We start from the raw sequence: 17,103 nt of genomic DNA on the forward strand, positions 1-17,103 counted from the left end.
AATCCCAGCACTTTGGGAGGCTGAGGCGGGCGGATCACGAGGTCAGAAGATCGAGACCATCCTGGCTAACACGGTGACACCCCATCTCTACTAAAAAGACAAAATTAGCCAAGCGTGGTGGCGGGCGCCTGTAGTCCCAGCTACTCGGGAGGCTGAGGCAGGACAATGGCGTGAACCCAGGAGGTGGAGCTTGCAGTGAGCGCAGATGGAGCCACTGCACTCCAGCCAGGGCGACAGAGCGAGACTCTGCCTCAAAAAAAAAAAAAAAGTCTCTACAAAAAAACTAAAACCAATCCCTGTTCAAAGTGGCTTTCCTCAGGAGTGCTATATGTCAGAAGCCTAAGATCAAGGATTTATTTGCTCCAACAACTCAAATGAAAATGTACATTTACAGCCGGACACAGCGGCTCATGCCTGTAATCCCAGCACTTTGGGAGGCCAAGGCAGGTGGATCACCTAAGGTCAGGAGTTCGAGACCAGCCTGGCCAACATGGCAAAACCCCATCTCTACTAAAAATACAAAAATTAGCTGGGTATGGCGGCTGGCGCCTGTAATCCCAGCTACTTGGGAGGCTGAGGCAGGAGAATCACTTGAACCTGGGAGGCAGAGGTTGTAGTGAGCCAAGATCATGCCACTGCACTCCAGCCTGGGTGACAGAATGAGACTCCATCTCAAAAAAAAAGTACATTTACCATGTGTAACTTACATTTGGCCCTGAGGGCGACATGCAAACTAAAGGGAAAAAGAAAACTCAAATCCTAATGGACATTAAGCAAAACCCAGGAAGGACATGGGCCTTTGGGAGTGGCTCCAACAGCACTCACTCTGCTCAGGGGCTGATCACCAAAGGCCGTGGCTCCAACACCACTCAGTCTGCTCAGGGGCTGATCACCAAAGGCCGTGGCTCCAACACCACTCACTCTGCTCAGGGGCTGATCACCGCACTCCTCCCGCCTCTGGGCAGGTGGGTGGGACTTGGGCACCGGAACCATCACATGGCCCCATTAATACAAACGCAGCACAATCGTGACCACCCACTCCCGACAGGCGGAACCGTGGCTTCCACTCGGGCCTGCAGCAGCTTTATTAAAAGGGTAAGTCCTGCAAGGTTAATCTCCTACTGAGGGAAATAAAGCAAACCATTTTTCATTCCAGCTCATCCCACATGTGTACGAAATCCTGCAGACTCGGAACATTTTTAAGTAATTTTCATATTCATTTAAAATGGCTTATACTCAATTTATGTTTAACAAACTTTTCACATGAGAATTTGAAAGCATTACAAACACATCAAAAAGCCACAGTGATTTTCAGCTTTCTGCCTACAGTATGCACTTTTAAAATACCTTAAGAACCAAAGAAAAGCTCACTGGGGCAAAACTTTCATCCACACGTCATGACCGGTGGAGGAGCTTTCAAAGTTGGCGCTGGAGCCCGGAGGCAGCAGCTGTGCTGGAGGCCCTGCTCCCAGGTTCCATGACAGTAAAGCTCAACAGCCTCATTCCAGTTCTTCAGCAGAAAGTGACCGAGAACAGGTTTTAATAATGAAAATGTCCCAAGTACCTGGTCATTTACAAAACCTGGTGCTATTTAAAGCAGTTTTTCAATGTATAGAAGAAAAGGAAACAGACATACAATGTGAAAAATGCTACTTGCTCACCTTGGTGAGGGCGGGGGGCACGGAGCTTCCACAGTCTGAGTCCTCTTGGCATCGAGTGTCTGGAAATGGGCTATGAGCGCTTCCAGGTCTTCCTAGGGCAAGCAAGCAGGCACACATGAGACTTGTTCCCAGGACCCACTGCGGAGCCACAGCCCTCTCAGCTTTCCTCCAGTCAGTGTGATTCGACTGGGCTCAGTCACGTCTGTGAATTGTAACATACTGTGCCTGTGTTTGAAATGCAGAGTTTGACACATTCGAAAGTAACCAGAGCTTGACCTCAAAGGCGTTTGCTTGAAGGGTAGATGTGTGCACCAAGTATTATCTCACTCCACACGCTTAATGCTCCCCCTGCAAGACCTGCCACTTAGACAAGCCCATTGTGACTTCACTGCAGACACTCTCCCCACCTCTCATAACCCAGGCTCAAGCCGTCGCACCTGCCTGCCTTCCTGTCTGCAGAGCAGTGTCTGACAAGAACTTCCACTTAAACAAGCCCATCGTGACTTCACTGCAGACATCCTCAGCACCTCTCAGAGCGCAGGCCCGGGCCGTCGCACCTGCCTGCCTTCCTGTCTGCGGAGCAGTGTCTGATATATTTCTCTTGCTTATCTGTTTCCTCCACCCCAACAAAATAATAAAATATGAGCTCCACCAGAGCAAGACTTGTGTCTGGTTAAAACACTGCCTGCACAGCAAGGGCTCAGCAAATACCAGCTGCAGTCTATCCATGTAAGAAGGTCTCAACTTTTACTACCATCGAGAGTGACTCAAGGCACTGATGTGCCGGCACAGAGGGCAGCACTGGAACCCAGTGTTCCTGCCTCAGTCCCAGTGCCCATTTCTCAACATTTACAAGACACCCCCATCCACACCCGAGCCTGACATTTCAAGTTCCTTCTAGCCTTCAGTGTCCTTCTTGCAGCTACACACACCTGCAGACCATCTTCCCTCCCCCACACTCACCTCTCCAACCTCACCTCCCACCCGGCCTCACTCTCCAAGATACACCGGCGTCCTCTCCGTTCCTTTAATGAAAACGCCAGGTTCTCTCAGCCTGCCACGCCCCACCTCGTGCTTCCTTCAGTCCACCTCTCATCTCAGGGTGAACGTCAGCAGGGTACACTGCTTAGTATTCTAACTATGCAATATTTAAAACACACAAGTTACAGAACTTTATCCAAGACACTCCTGTGTACTGTTCCCAGGGTAAGGAATAAAGTGTCACCCACGTGTACCCACCCACACATTCCCTGAAGTAACCACTACCTGGAACTCGGTGCTTATTAGTCTCACGCTTTTCTTCACACTTTTATTACACATGTGTATCCCTAAACAACGTATAGTATTGTTTTACATTTTTAAATGTCATTAAATGGACTGGGCACAGTGGCTCATGCCTGTAATCCCAGCACTTTGGGAGGCCGAGGCAGGTGGATCACTTGAGGTCAGGAGTTCGAGACCAGCCTGACCAACACGGTGAAACCCCGTGTCTACTAAAAAATACAAAAATTAGCCGGGCACAGTGGCGCACACCTGTAGTCCCAAACTACTCAGGAGGCTGAGGCAGAAGAATTGCTTGAGCCTGGGAGGCAGAGGTTGCAATGAGCTGAGATCATGCCACTGCGACACTTGCTCTGGGTGACAGAGCAAGACTCCATCTCAAAAAATAAAAATAAAAAATAAAATGTCATTAAACGGTATCATACTGTATATTCTTTTAACTTTTGCTTTTTTTGCGCAACGAGATTCAACAAACAGTTCAAATACTAACGTCTATGTACTGGGAAAGCTTTGCTGCTGCTACTCGAAGACAGCGGTCTTTAACCTTGGCTGAACCTCATCATCATTGGGTGACTGAAGGAGAGCAAAGTTGTAGGGTCTGGGTGACGCCAGTGGCCTAGCCAGTGACAGCCTCTCCAAGGTGACAATACGCTGAATGCTGAAAAGATGAGTCAGACGGAGTATGGTTGGGGTATAGGTAAGACCACAGACAGAACTTGGCATGTTTGGGACACTAAAAGGCACTGTGGCTGGAGTGAGCCCAGGGAGACAGCTGGAAAGACAGGCAGAGGCCAGGACCAAGTGAAGGTGCGAACCAGATGACCTGATACATGAGTTCTGTGGGAGCAGAATTCCAAACTGTCCCCAACCCTTCCCCCAATAATTGCCAGGACTGTGAAAGAATGGGATACCACTCTCGTGATTAGGTTGCATTACAGACACAGCTGAATTTAAGAAAGAGATGATCTTCTGTGGGTCTAGCCTAATCAGATGCCCAGTTATTTTAAAGGTTTGTTTTGAGGGTTCATTAAGATAACATACAAACCCCAGGCCTGACAGGCTCTCTCTCTTAAGGGAAGCTACTGTTACAATCACCTTAGTATTGGGCACTGGAGGGAGACATGAAGATGAGTAAAAATGACAGGTAACTGGCGGGGCAAGGTGGCTTACGCCTTGTAATCCCAGCACTTTGGGAGGCCGAGGTGAGCGCATCACCTGAGGTCAGGAGTTCCAGACCAGCCTGACCAACACGGTGAAACCCGGTCTCTACTAAAAATACAAAATTAGCCGGGTGTGGTGGTGCATGCCTGTAATCTCAGCTACTCGGGAGGCTGAGGCAGGAGAATCGCTTGAACCTGGGAGGCAGAGGTTGCAGTGAGCTGAGATCGCACCATTGCACTCCAGCCTGGGCAACAAGAGTGAAACTTCTTCTCACAAAAAAAAATTTAAAAAAAAAGCAGAAAGCAGATAACAGCTGGTTACTGAGTGCTTACTTTCTGCCAAGCACCGTTCTGAAGATGCCACACAGATGAACTGACTTCCTGTGCCACAACCCTAGCCAGCAGGTCATGCCACTGCAGTCCAGCCTAGGCGACAGAGCAACTCTGTCAAAAAAAAAAAGAAAGTCAGAGCCTAAGAAGAGTGTGAGGGAAAAGTCCAACCCCATTATTTAAGAGATGAGGATGTGGAGAGATCAATGACTTAGGAAGAAAAGGGACAAAGGAATGTGGTCAAGAGCTCCTGATTCAGGACATCTGGTCACATCCCAGTTCCACACCACTTCATGGTTCACCTGTTGGTCTGACTTCGTGTCAAATGGGAATACCAGTGCTACGGAACTGACCTGGTTGTGAGAAGTAAAGCCCAGGGAGCTGTGCCTGGCGCATGGCAGGGCCATAAAACTGCCCCCGGTTAGGGAATCCATGAGCAACAGCCGCAGAACACTCAACCCCAACTTCAGGACGGATCCTCCTGCAGACCCCGGGCTGAGGACCAGAGGGAAGGAGACAACCGTGATGGCCGCCATCAGCTGCTATGGGATACCCCGTGGCTCCAGTGCCTTCTTCACTTAACCATCTGCTGCTCACTCCTCAGGGCTGCTGTGATGATTACTTGCCCTCTTTTGAAAAAAGAGTGAGGTTCAGAAAAGTTAAGAGTCTTACTCCCAGACCACACATCTTGCAGAGGCAGCCTCAGGCTCAAACTCAGGTCTTCCTATGCCAAACCCCTGCCTCTTCTCACCACCCAGCCTCCCTTCAGAGGGAGGGAGGAGGGGAGGAAACGCAGAAAAACGCCCGTGACACCATACGAAGAAAAGCAAGCACGTTAAAGGGGGCAGCTCCGAGAAGCGGAAAGACACACGTGGAGAGTCGGAAGGGGGCGGGCCCCGTCTGGGCTGCCCGGACGCGGCGCCGGGGCAGTTCCTACGGCCTCCAGCTCTCCCGCAGGGCCGGCGCGGCTCCCACGGCGACCCGCAACCCCGGGGGGCGCAGGGAGTCGGCCGAGGCTGCACGGCCGCGACCTCGGGCCGCTAGGCCCGGTCTGACCCGCTCACCTCCTCCTTCCGCGAGCGCTTAGACACCTTCTTCTCCATCTTGGCGGCCGTCTTCTCCGCGCCGCGGCCCTTCTTCTCCTTCTTGCCCTTCTTGCCCATCTTGTCGGGTCCCAAGCCGCGATGGGACACCAGGGGAGGAAACGGCGCGCGCTCTCCGCTCGGAAAGAGGTGCTCGTGGGGCGGAGCTCGGCGCACAGAAATGGAGTCACTTCCGGCCCCGAGTTCGAGCCGCTTCCGGCTAGAGGCGCGGCTGGGCCCTTTACGAGGTTCAATCTTGGAGCTCCGTCTTCGGCAGCGGGCTCGGGGGCCTCGGACTCAGCATAGGCCCCGGAGAAGATGACCGGCCCCGGGCTGGGCGCGGTGGCTCATGCCTCTAACCCTGGCGCTTTGGGAGGCCTTGGCGGGCGGATCGCTTGAGTCCAAGAGTTCGAGATCAGCCTGGTCAACAAAGCGAGACACCCCCCTCCCCAATCTCTACAAAAGAAAAAAAAAAATTAACTGGGCGTGGTGTCTCGCGCCCAGTGGTCCCAGCTCCCGAGACACCCCCCTCCCCAATCTCTACAAAAGAAAAAAAAAAATTAACTGGGCGTGGTGTCTCGCGCCCAGTGGTCCCAGCTCCTCGGGAAGCTGAGGCGGGAAGATCGCTTGAGTCAAGGAGTTCCAAGCAGCAATGCGCCCCTGCACCCCAACCTGGGCGACAGAGCGAGATCCTGTTTCAAAAAACAAAAAAGATGGCAGCCCCCGCCTGACATACCCGGGCCATGCTAGCCAATTCTCACGCCCTGTGCCCCCACCTAGCCTGTCCCCGTGTCCTAGGAGACGTGCCCTCTGAGTTTTATTTTTTATTTTTATTTTTTGAGGCAGGGTCTTGCTCTGTCGCCCAGGCTGGAGTGCAGTAGCGCGATCTCGGCTCGCTGCAACCTCCGCCTCCTGAGTAGCTGGGACCACAGGAGCCCACCACGCCCCCCGGCTAGTTTTCTCTTGAGTTTCCCCACGGTGCACGTGCCCCCTGTTAAGGCACATTGCTTAGCCCTGTGTAGAACTAAGTGGGTGACTCTTGGGCTAGCCCCAATTTTTCCCCTCAGACCAATCAAATGAGTGCTTTTTTCCCAGAAAAAAAAAATTCACACAGTTACAAGAATTTGCAGACCCTAAGTAAGACAGTCCCGGCCAGGCGCGGTGGCTCACTCCTGTAATCCTAGCACTTTGGGAGGCCGAGGTGAGTGGATCACGAGGTCAGGAGTTCGAGACCAGCCTAGCCAACATGGTGAAACCCCGTCTCTACTAAAACTACAAAAATTAGCCGGGTGTGGTGTTGGGCATCTGTAATCCCAGCTACTTGGGAGGCTGAGGCAGGAGAATCCCTTGAACCCAGGGGGCATTGGTTGCAGTGAGCTGAGATCAAGCCACTTCACTCCAGCTTGGGCAAAAGAGCGAAATTCCATCTTAAAAAAAAAAAAAGACGGCCCCTTCCACCTTCCTATTTAAAATGTGCCAGACACTGTTACGTACTAAGGACGTGTCCTCAAATGTCCTAACATGGAGGACTTTTGTTTCTTCATTGGTAGGCTAGAGCTAATGATAGCACCCTGAAAGGGTACTCAATTTGTGGAGCCTGAGAAATAAAGATGGGTAAGATCCAAATGCCTGCTAGGAAATTGTACTCTAGGATTTGCCTCAAATTATGTAAGAAATGGCAAAATCATTTGCAGTGCATGGAATGTTATGATTTGAAAGAGCAGAGTAAAAATGCTTATCACTACTTAGAAGATGTCATCTTTGGACTGGTAATCAAGGAATAAGGCAAATTAAGGACAAGGACAAGCCAAAATTTGGCAAAGGGAAAGCATAAATCAGGAAATAATCTAGTTTATTACTTTGTGTGTGAGTCAGCCTTTAAAAATTCCCTTAGGCCAGGCACCCGGTGGTTCATGCCTGTAATCCCAGCACTTTGGGAGGCTGAAGCAGGCTGATCACGAGGTCAGGAGTTCAAGACCAGCCTGGCCAATATGGTGAAACCCTGTCTCCACTAAAAATACAAAAAAAAAAAAAAAAAAAAAATTAGCCAGTTATGGTGGCACACACCTGTAGTTCCAGCTATTCAGGAGGCTGAGGCAAAAGAATCACTTGAACCCAGGTGGCAGAGGTTGCAGTGAGCCGAGATTGCACCACTGCACTCCAGCCTGGGCGACAAAGCAACACTCCATCTCAAAAAAAAAAAAAAAAAAAAAAAAGATGTTATCTTAGATCCAGCCAGGTGTGATGGCTCTCACGCCTGTAATCCTAGCACTTTGAGAGGCTGAGGCAGGCAGGTCACCTGAGGTCAGGAGTTTGAGACCAGCCTGACCAACATGGTGAAACCCCGTCTCCACTAAAAATACAAAATTAGACAGGCGTGGTGGTGCGCACCTGTAATCCCAGCTACTCGGGAGGCTGAGTCAGGAGAATGGCTTGAGCCTGGGAGACAGAGGTTGCAGTGAGCTGAGATTGAACCACTGCACTCCAGCCTGGGCAACAGAGCTAGACTCCGTCTCAAAAAAAAAAGTTACTGGCCAGGTGCAGTGGCTCACGCCTGTAATCCCAGCACTTTGGGAGACCAAGGTGGGCAGATCACGAGGTCAGGAGTTCGAGACCAGCCTGGCCAACATAGTGAAACCCTGTCTCTACTAAAAATACAAAAAATTAGCCGGGCATGGTGGTGGGCGCTTGTAATCCCAGCTACTTGGGAGGCTGAGGCAAGAGAATCACTTGAACCTAGGAAACGGAGGTTGCAGTGAGGCGAGATCACGCCATTGCACTCCAGCCTGGGCAACAGTGCAAAACTTTGTCTCAAAAAAAAAAAAAAAAAGAAGAAGAAGAAGTTAACTCGGCCAGGCGCAGTGGCTCACATCTGTAATCCCAGCACTGTGGGAGGCCAAGGTGGGCAGATCACAAGGTCAGGAGTTCAAGACCAGCCTGGCCAACATGGTGAAACCCCGTCTCTACAAAAATACAAAAAAATTAGCCAGGCATGGTGGCGTGTGCCTTTAATCCCAGCTACTCAGGAGGCTGAGGTAGGAGAATTGCTTGAACCAGGAGGCAGAGATTGCGGTGAGCCGAGATCGCGCCATTGCACTCCAGCCTGGGCAACAAAAGCGAAACTCTGTCTCGAAAACAAAAAAAGTTACCTTGGATCCAATCAATGACTAGTCACCAAGCAGCCAAGGAGGAATGATTTTCCAACCAACTCCAAGCCTTGTCCGTAAACCTAGTTCTTTAAGAAGAAAAATGAAATTTGGGGAAATAATGAGAAGAAAAGATAGCACTGGTTGAAGGCCACCATGGTCTCTGGCACTGCTTGTAGGAAGCCTGTGTGGTGGTAGAAAAAAAAAGAAAAACCAGTTAGGAGCTGAGCAGAAAGGAGCTGGAGAATTTCACAGAAACCCAGCCTGGGCATCCAGGCATGATTATCTTCCATGATGAACTACAAAAGGCTAAATCCTCACTATTGCCCTGGGGAAATAGTTCTGTCCCCTCTAGTGTACTATGACTTTAAGAACATACCTAATCCTTTAATATTTTTCTAAAAATCCTGGGTAACCTTGAGGCAACGCACTTGAAGCAAAAAGGCTCTTCATTCACAGCACATCTGTCTGCAATACATTACAGTGGTGCCCACTTCAGGCCGGAGACAGAGAGAGCGTACGACCTATTGAAGATTTAGGAGGATCTGGTGGATGCGGGGTTTAATACTTTTATTATCTGAAAGAAGCTTGAAGCTAAATTAGAAGGCTCTTGGATTTTAGGTGTCATGGTGATTTACGTGAGATTGAAATTCTCATACTGAGAAAGACAGGGAATAGAACATCTAAAATGAGATCAGATCCTAAAATAGTCAAGAGATTAAGTACAAGGCTCTATTTTAGTAAAATTCACATTGTTGAAACTTTCATGGATTATCTTTACCCCTGACTTTTAGAGTGTATCTTTTGTGTGATCAGGCGCCCTCTGCTGCCTTCAAGTTGAAGTGCAGAAGAGAAAAAAAAATCTATTAATAATAGAATAAATTTTAGGAAAATATGCTAACTTCTAATTATCCTCACCACGAGTAATCAATGTGATTGGAAGATTCTGCCAAGTGTGGTATGGATTACGTGGCTCTTTGCACGTTTCCCAGCAGGAAAGTGGGAATAATGAACTAGTTCACCTATTACACAGGATTCTTGGGAAAATCAAGTGAAACAATAATAAAGCTTAGGAAAGTAAAAACGCAAAACACAAAGTTTTTTTTTTTTTTTTTTGAGACAGAGTCTCACTCTGTCACCCAGGCTGGAGTGCAGTGGCACAATCAGCTCACTGCAACCTCTGGCTCCCAAGTTCTTACCTCAGCCTCCCAAGTAGCTGGGATTACAGGCATCTGCCACCACAACCAGCTAATTTTTGTTTGTTTCATAGAGATAAGGTTTCACCATGTAGGCCAAGCTGGTCTCAAACTCCTGACCTCACATGATCCACCCGACTGGGCATCTCAAAGTGCTGGGATTATAGGCATGAGCCACCATGCCAGCCTTACTGAATTTTTCCTACTTCTTTGAATCCATTCCAGAGAGAGGAATAATAAGATTTCCAACTATAATCAGGGATTTATCTATGTGTTGCTTATATACAATAAACTGTATATATTTCAAGTGTGCACAGGTGGCTGGGGTGAGGCAGGTGGGTGCTGAGGAGCAAGAGGGATCTACAGTTGTCCCCTGCCCTATGAGAAGGGCCACCCACTCAGGAGGGGCCTCAAGGGAAGACGAGAAACGAGTATGGAATTTGTCAGCCTTGAAGTTCCAAATTGGAAACCTGGAAACATGTGTCCCGTCTTCTTCATGAAGATTTTCCAATTTTTTTCTTTCCTTTTTTTTTTTGAGACGGAGTCTCACTTTCTCTCCCAGGCTGGAGGGCAGTGGCGCGATCTTGGCTCACTGCAAGCTCCGCCTCCCGGGTTCACGCCATTCTCCTGCCTCAGTCTCCCGAGTAGCTGGGAATACAGGCGGCCGCCACCATGCCTGGCTAATTTTTTTTGTATTTTTAGTAGAGACGGGGTTTCACTGTGTTAGCCAGGATGGTCTCGATCTCCTGACCTCGTGATCCGCCTGCCTCGGCCTCCCAAAGTGCTGGGATTACAGGTATGAGCCACCACACCCGGCCGATTTTCCAATGTCATAGCATAAAGCAATAAGTGATGTTCTTCTAATTAAAACAATAAATTAAAGTGTAGAATTTAATATGTATTAATACTATCAAAGTCTGGCCAGGCGCAGTGGCTCACGCCTGTAATCTCAGCACTTTGGGAGGCCGAGGCGGGCGGATCACAAGGTCAGGAGATCGAGACCATCCTGGCTAACACAGTGAAACCCCATCTCTACTAAAAATAGAAAAATTAGCCAGGCATGGCGGCATGTGCCCGTAGTCCCAGCTGCTGGAGAGGCTGAGGCAGGAGAATGGCGTGAACCCGGGAGACAGAGCTTGCAGTGAGCTGAGATCGCGCCACTGCACCCCAGCCTGGGCGACAGAGCGAGACTCCATCTCAAAAAAAAAAAAAAAAAATACTATCAAGGTCAAATAAAAATATAGACATGGATCTCTAAACAAAACATCTTGTATGGGAATCATATAATTACATTTTGAGGCATATCCACAGGCTGAGGTGAACTTCAGTATGTCCAAAGAACAAAGAGAAGGTTGGGGGTTTTATTAAAAAGAGAAATGTGGCCAGGCGCGGTGGCTTACGCCTGTAATTCCAACACTTTGAGAGGCCAAGGTGGGTGGATCATTTGAGATCAGGAGTTCAAGACCAGCCTGGCCAACATGGTGAAACCCCGTCTCTACTAAAAATATAAAAGTTAGCTGGACCTGGTGACATACGCCTGTAATCCCAGCTACTTGGGAGGCTGAGGCAGGAGAATTGCTTGAACCTGGGAGGCAGAGGTTGCAGTGAGCCAAGATTATGCCACTGCAGTCCAACCTGGGCATCAGAGTGAGACTCCGTCTCAAAAATTAAAAAAAAAAAAAAAAAAAAGAAATGTGGCTGGGTATGATGGCTCACACCTGTAATCCTAGCACCTTAGGAGGCCAAGGTGGACAGATCATTTGAGGTCAGGAGTTCAAGACCAGCCTCTACTACAAACACAAAAATTAGCTGGGTGTGGTGGCACACACCTGTAATCCCAGCTACTCAGGAGGCTGAGGCAGGAGAATCGCTTGAACCCAGAAGACAGAGGTTGCAGTGAGCCAAGATTGCGTCACTGCACTCCAGCCTGGACCTGGATGACAGGGCAAGACTCAGTCTCAAAAAAAAAAAAAGAGAGAAAGAGAGAAATGTTACATAATGTTTCAAAAGAAAACTCATTGGCACTAGCAAAGTCTTTGGGAGCTGGTTGGTGAGTGAGGGTGGCAGACAGAACTAGTCACAGAGTCACAGCACGGTGCTTCAGCAGCTACTGGGGCAAAGCTGCTCTTAAGGTGACAGCAGGACATCTCGGCAGCTGGCCTGCGATAGAATCCCCGGCCAAGGGCTTTGTGTCCCAGGTACTTTTCTTTCCTTTTCTCTCAAATGTAATTTAGTTGGATATGACTAGATAACTCCAATGTATACAATCAATTTTCACAACATGTGTGTACACCCTGAAACCACCACAATCACGAAAATGAACATTTCCATCAACCCAAAAGCTTACTCATGCAACTCTGTAATGTTTTCTCCCCTCCTGTACCCCCATCCCTGAGCAATCTCTAATATATACTCTGAAACTCTTGATTGGCCGGGCACCATGGCCCACGCCTGTAATCCCAGCCCTTTGGGAGGCCGAGGCGGGCAGATCACCTGAGGTCAGGAGTTCGAGACCAGGCTGGCCAACATGGCAAAACCCCGTCTCTACTAAAAATACAAAAATTAGCTGGGTATGGTGGTGCGTGCCTGTAATCCCAGCTACTAGGGAGGCTGAGGTAGGAGAATCACTTGAACCCGGGAGGTGGAAGTTGCAGTGAGCCAAGATCGCACCACTGCACTCAAGCCTGGGTGACAGAGCGAGACTCAGGCTCAAAAAATAAATAAATTAATTAATTAAATAAAATAAAAAGAAACTCTTGATTAGTTTGCATTTTTCTAGGGTTTTACAAAATGGAATCCTACAGCCAGGGACAGTGGCTCCCACCTGTACTCCCAGCACTTTGGAAGTCCGAGGTAAGTAGATCACCTGAGGTCAGGAGTTAAAGACCAGCCTGGCCAACATGGTGAAACCCTGTCTCTACTAAAAATACAAAAATTAGCCAGGCGTGGTGGCACATGCCTGTAATGCCAGCTACTCAGGAGGCTGAGGCAAGAGAATTGCTTGAACCCAGATGGCAGAGGTTGCAGTGAGCCGAGATGGTGGCACTGCACTCTAGCCTGGGTGACAAGGTGAGACTCAGTCTCAAAAAAAAAAAAGAAAGAAAAAGGAATCCTACAGGATGTACTCTTCTGGTGGCAGGGAACTCTGGCTTCATTCACTGAGCCTCACTCTGAGATTCATCCATGAAGTTCCTGTGCGTGAATCAGGAGTTCATTCCTGTGCATTCTGAGTACGGTGAATGTACCACACTTTATCAAGGCACCTGGTAACGCATGTTTGGGTTGCTGTCTTATTTAGAGTCTTGTAACTGTATGAACTTTTTTTTCTAGGAAATGAGGCCACAGCATTCATTTGATTGGTCCAAGGGGAAAAAGTCCAGCTAGACTCCCAGCAGTTTTTCTGTTGATATCTTGTCACTTTGGTTGTCTGAAACCCAGCCTCTAGGAGGTTCCTTAAAAGGCTTATGGGGACAGGACACGGTGGCTCATGTCTGTAATCCCAGCACTTTGAGAGGCTGAGGCGGGTGGATCACCTGAGGTCAGGAGTTCAAGACCAGCCTGGCCAACATGGCAAAACCCCATCTCTACTAAAAATATAAAAATTGGCCGGGCTGTGAGATCGTCTCCCACTGCACTGAGCTGATTTCTGTGGTTCCTTAGGTCATGGGGGTAGGGTGATGCCTGCTTCAATCTTACCCTTTTGGGGCAGAACTCTTGAAATCTTGGCTTCATCTGGGGAGTTCTCTCCTAGATCCCACCTTGGACATCCTTGGAATCGATTACGTTTTTCTTGCCCTTGGAGGCTGTCAAAACCAAAGGTAAGTATGGCAAGACCGGCTCATGCGTGAAAGTAAAAGCTGTCTCAGAGCCCAGTGGCCTGTTTTTGTTGCTACTTTCCATTAAGGTCTGACTTGGTAATTCCTTATTAGCTTTCGGATGCCTTTCTGATGTTATTTCAACATTTATCCAGTATTTTTTAGTTGAATGACAGTAATGGTCCAAATAACTTGTGTCTACCATATTCCTTAAAAGGCAGCATTGCTTCTTTTTTAAATGGTGGGTTTTGGGGAGGTTTTTCTGAGACGGAGTCTTGCTGTGTCGCCCCGGCTGGAGTGCAGCGGCATGATCTTGGCTCATTGCAACCTCTGCCTCCCGGGTTCAAGCAATCCTCCTGCCTCAGCCTCCTGAGTAGCTGGGATTACAGATCTGCGCCACCACGCTCAACTAATTTTTGTTTTTTTAGTAGAGACAGGGTTTCACCATGTTGGCCAGGCTGGTCTCGAATTCCTGACCTCAAGTGATCTGTCCACCTCGGCCTCCCAAAGTACTGGGATTACAGGCATGAACCATCACACCCAGGTAAATGAAGTTTGTTATTGTTGTTGTTGTTGTTGTTTTGAGATGAAGTCTCACCCTGTCACCAGGCTGGAGTGCAGTGTCGTGATCTCGGCTCACTGCAACCTCCACCTCCCGGGTTCAAGCAATTCTCCTGCCTCAGCCTCCTGAGTAGCTGGGACTACAGGCGCCTGCCACCACGCCTGGCTATTTTTTTTGTATTTTCAGTAAAGACAAGGTTTTACCATGTTGGCCAGGCTGGTCTCGAACTCCTGACCTCAAGTGATCCGCCCACCTTTGCCTCCCAAAGTGCTGGGATTACAGGTGTAAATGATGTTTTTTAGTGTGTAATTAATATATACTCATTTTCAAAATTTAGAAAATGCAGATGAGTATAATGAAGGAAATCTCACAGTCACTTATAGCCTTCTCTGCTGCACGCCAACACTCTCGGCACTTGGGGGGTATTTCCTGCTGACGGATCTTGAGCAAAGGCCCGTGCTGTGGCGTCACTCATCTTAGTGTCATGCACAGGGCCTCCTTCCTTCTTGCTGTATCCATGTCTTCTTTATCACTGATCTCAGAAGGAGCACATGAAGATTATGGACATTCTGTAAGATATCCGATGCAAAGATAGGGAAGAAGAAACTACCAAAACCTAGAAAATAGCACAAAAAATGGAACAGAAGATAGAAGCTATGCTGGAAATGCTAACCGCAAACTAGAAAACAGCATTATTTATTTATTTTTATTTATTTTTATTTTTTTGAGACGGAGTCTCGCACTGTCGCCCAGGCTGGAGTGCAGTGGCACAATCTCGGCTCACTGCAACCTCCGTCTCCCAGGTTCACTAGATTCTCCTGCCTCAGCCTCCCGAGTAGCTGGGATTACAGGCGCCCACCACCACACCCGGCTAATTTTTTGTATTTTTTATAGAGACAGGGTTTCACTATGTTGGCCAGACTGGTCTCGAACTCCTGACCTCATAATCCACCCGCCTCAGCCTCCCGAAGTGCTGGGATTACAGGTGTGAGCCACCTCGCCTGGCTAGAAACAGCTTTTAACGTCATATCAACAACAGTGAGCCAATGATTGGCTCTGAGGAAGCCATAGGACCTTGTGTGCTCCCTATGAGAGACTGCAGGTTTGTGTCTGTCTCCCAGTGGGTGTGTTCCCTGACCCTACCCAGACACAGCCAAAGCCTTGCTTTCCTGCATGCAGTCATCAGAGATGCCAGACCAGAGGAAATACAGCAATGAAAGCAGGCAAACCTGTTGTTGCTAAATGTGTTTTTGTTTTTTTGTTTTTTTTAATTATTATTATTATTATTATACTTTAGGTTTTATGGTACATGTGCGCAATGAGCAGGTAAGTTACATATGTATACATGTGCCATGCTGGTGCGCTGCACCCACTAACTCGTCATCTAGCATTAGGTATATCTCCCAATGCTATCCCTCCCCCCTCCCCCCCACCCCACAACAGTCCCCAAAGTGTGATGTTCCCCTTCCTGTGTCCATGTGTTCTCATTGTTCAATTCCCACCTATGAGTGAGAATATGCGGTGTTTGGTTTTTTGTTCTTGCGATAGTTTACTGAGAATGATGATTTCCAATTTCATCCATGTCCCTACAAAGGATGTGAACTCATCATTTTTTATGGCTGCATAGTATTCCATGGTGTATATGTGCCACATTTTCTTAATCCAGTCTATCATTGTTGGACATATGGGTTGGTTCCAAGTCTTTGCTATTGTGAATAATGCCGCAATAAACATACGTGTGCATGTGTCTTTATAGCAGCATGATTTATAGTCCTTTGGGTATATACCCAGTAATGGGATGGCTGGGTCGAATGGAATTTCTAGTTCTAGATCCCTGAGGAATTGCCACACTGACTTCCACAATGGTTGAACTAGTTTACAGTCCCACCAACAGTGTAAAAGTGTTCCTATTTCTCCACATCCTCTCCAGCACCTGTTGTTTCCTGACTTTTTAATGATTGCCATTCTAACTGGTGTGAGATGGTATCTCATTGTGGTTTTGATTTGCATTTCTCTGATGGCCAGTGATGGTGAGCATTTTTTCATGTGTTTTTTGGCTGCATAAATGTCTTCTTTTGAGAAGTGTCTGTTCATGTCCTTCGCCCACTTTTTGATGGGGTTGTTTGTTTTTTTCTTGTAAATTTGTTGGAGTTCATTGTAGATTCTGGATATTAGCCCTTTGTCAAATGAGTAGGTTGCGAAAATTTTCTCCCATTTTGTAGGTTGCCTGTTCACTCTGATGGTAGTTTCTTTTGCTGTGCAGAAGCTCTTTAGTTTAATTAGATCCCATTTGTCAATTTTGGCTTTTGTTGCCATTGCTTTTGGTGTTTTAGACATGAAGTCCTTGCCCATGCCTATGTCCTGAATGGTAATGCCTAGGTTTTCTTCTAGGGTTTTTATGGTTTTAGGTCTAACATTTAAGTCTTTAATCCATCTTGAATTGATTTTTGTATAAAGTGTAAGGAAGGGATCCAGTTTCAGCTTTCTACATATGGCTAGCCAGTTTTCCCAGCACCATTTATTAAATAGGGAATCCTTTCCCCATTTCTTGTTTTTCTCAGGTTTGTCAAAGATCAGATAGTTGTAGATATGTGGCATTATTTCTGACAGCTCTGTTCTGTTCCATTGATCTATATCTCTGTTTTGGTACCAGTACCATGCTGTTTTGGTTACTGTAGCCTTGTAGTATAGTTTGAAGTCAGGTCGTGTGATGCCTCCAGCTTTGTTCTTTTGGCTTAGGATTGACTTGGCGATGCGGGCTCTTTTTTGGTTCCACATGAACTTTAAAGTAGTTTTTTCCAATTCTGTGAAGAAAGTCATTGGTAGCTTGATGGGGATGGCATTGAATCTGTAAATTACCTTGGGAAGGA

The 17,103-nt window shown here is 47.8% G+C and overlaps 1 protein-coding gene across 27 annotated transcripts in view; it reads right to left on the reverse strand.

Moving 5' to 3' along the window:
* Positions 1-14,844, reverse strand: part of KLHDC4 (kelch domain containing 4) — a 77,059-nt gene extending 62,215 nt beyond the window's left edge. For 14 of the 27 annotated variants that reach the window (XR_010124270.1, XR_008494570.2, XR_010124268.1 and 11 more), the window contains exons 1-3: positions 5,497-5,621; positions 4,786-5,061; positions 1,662-1,753 (exon numbers count right to left, since the gene is read on the reverse strand). Coding sequence is in view for 13 of the 27 variants with exons in the window: in XM_054453295.2 (XP_054309270.2) it covers positions 1,662-1,753; positions 4,786-4,968 (275 nt within the window). In the remaining 14 variants the exon portion in view is untranslated. Of the gene's footprint in view, positions 1-1,661; positions 1,754-4,785; positions 5,062-5,496; positions 6,216-14,604 lie in introns of those variants that run through there. The other 13 variants (XR_008494575.2, XM_063654168.1, XM_063654167.1 and 10 more) reach the window with 8 other exon arrangements.
* Between the last annotated feature and the right edge of the window lie 2,259 nt (positions 14,845-17,103).

Source organism: Pongo pygmaeus, chromosome 18, assembly GCF_028885625.2.
Source record: "Pongo pygmaeus isolate AG05252 chromosome 18, NHGRI_mPonPyg2-v2.0_pri, whole genome shotgun sequence".
Classification (NCBI taxonomy): domain Eukaryota; kingdom Metazoa; phylum Chordata; class Mammalia; order Primates; family Hominidae; genus Pongo; species Pongo pygmaeus.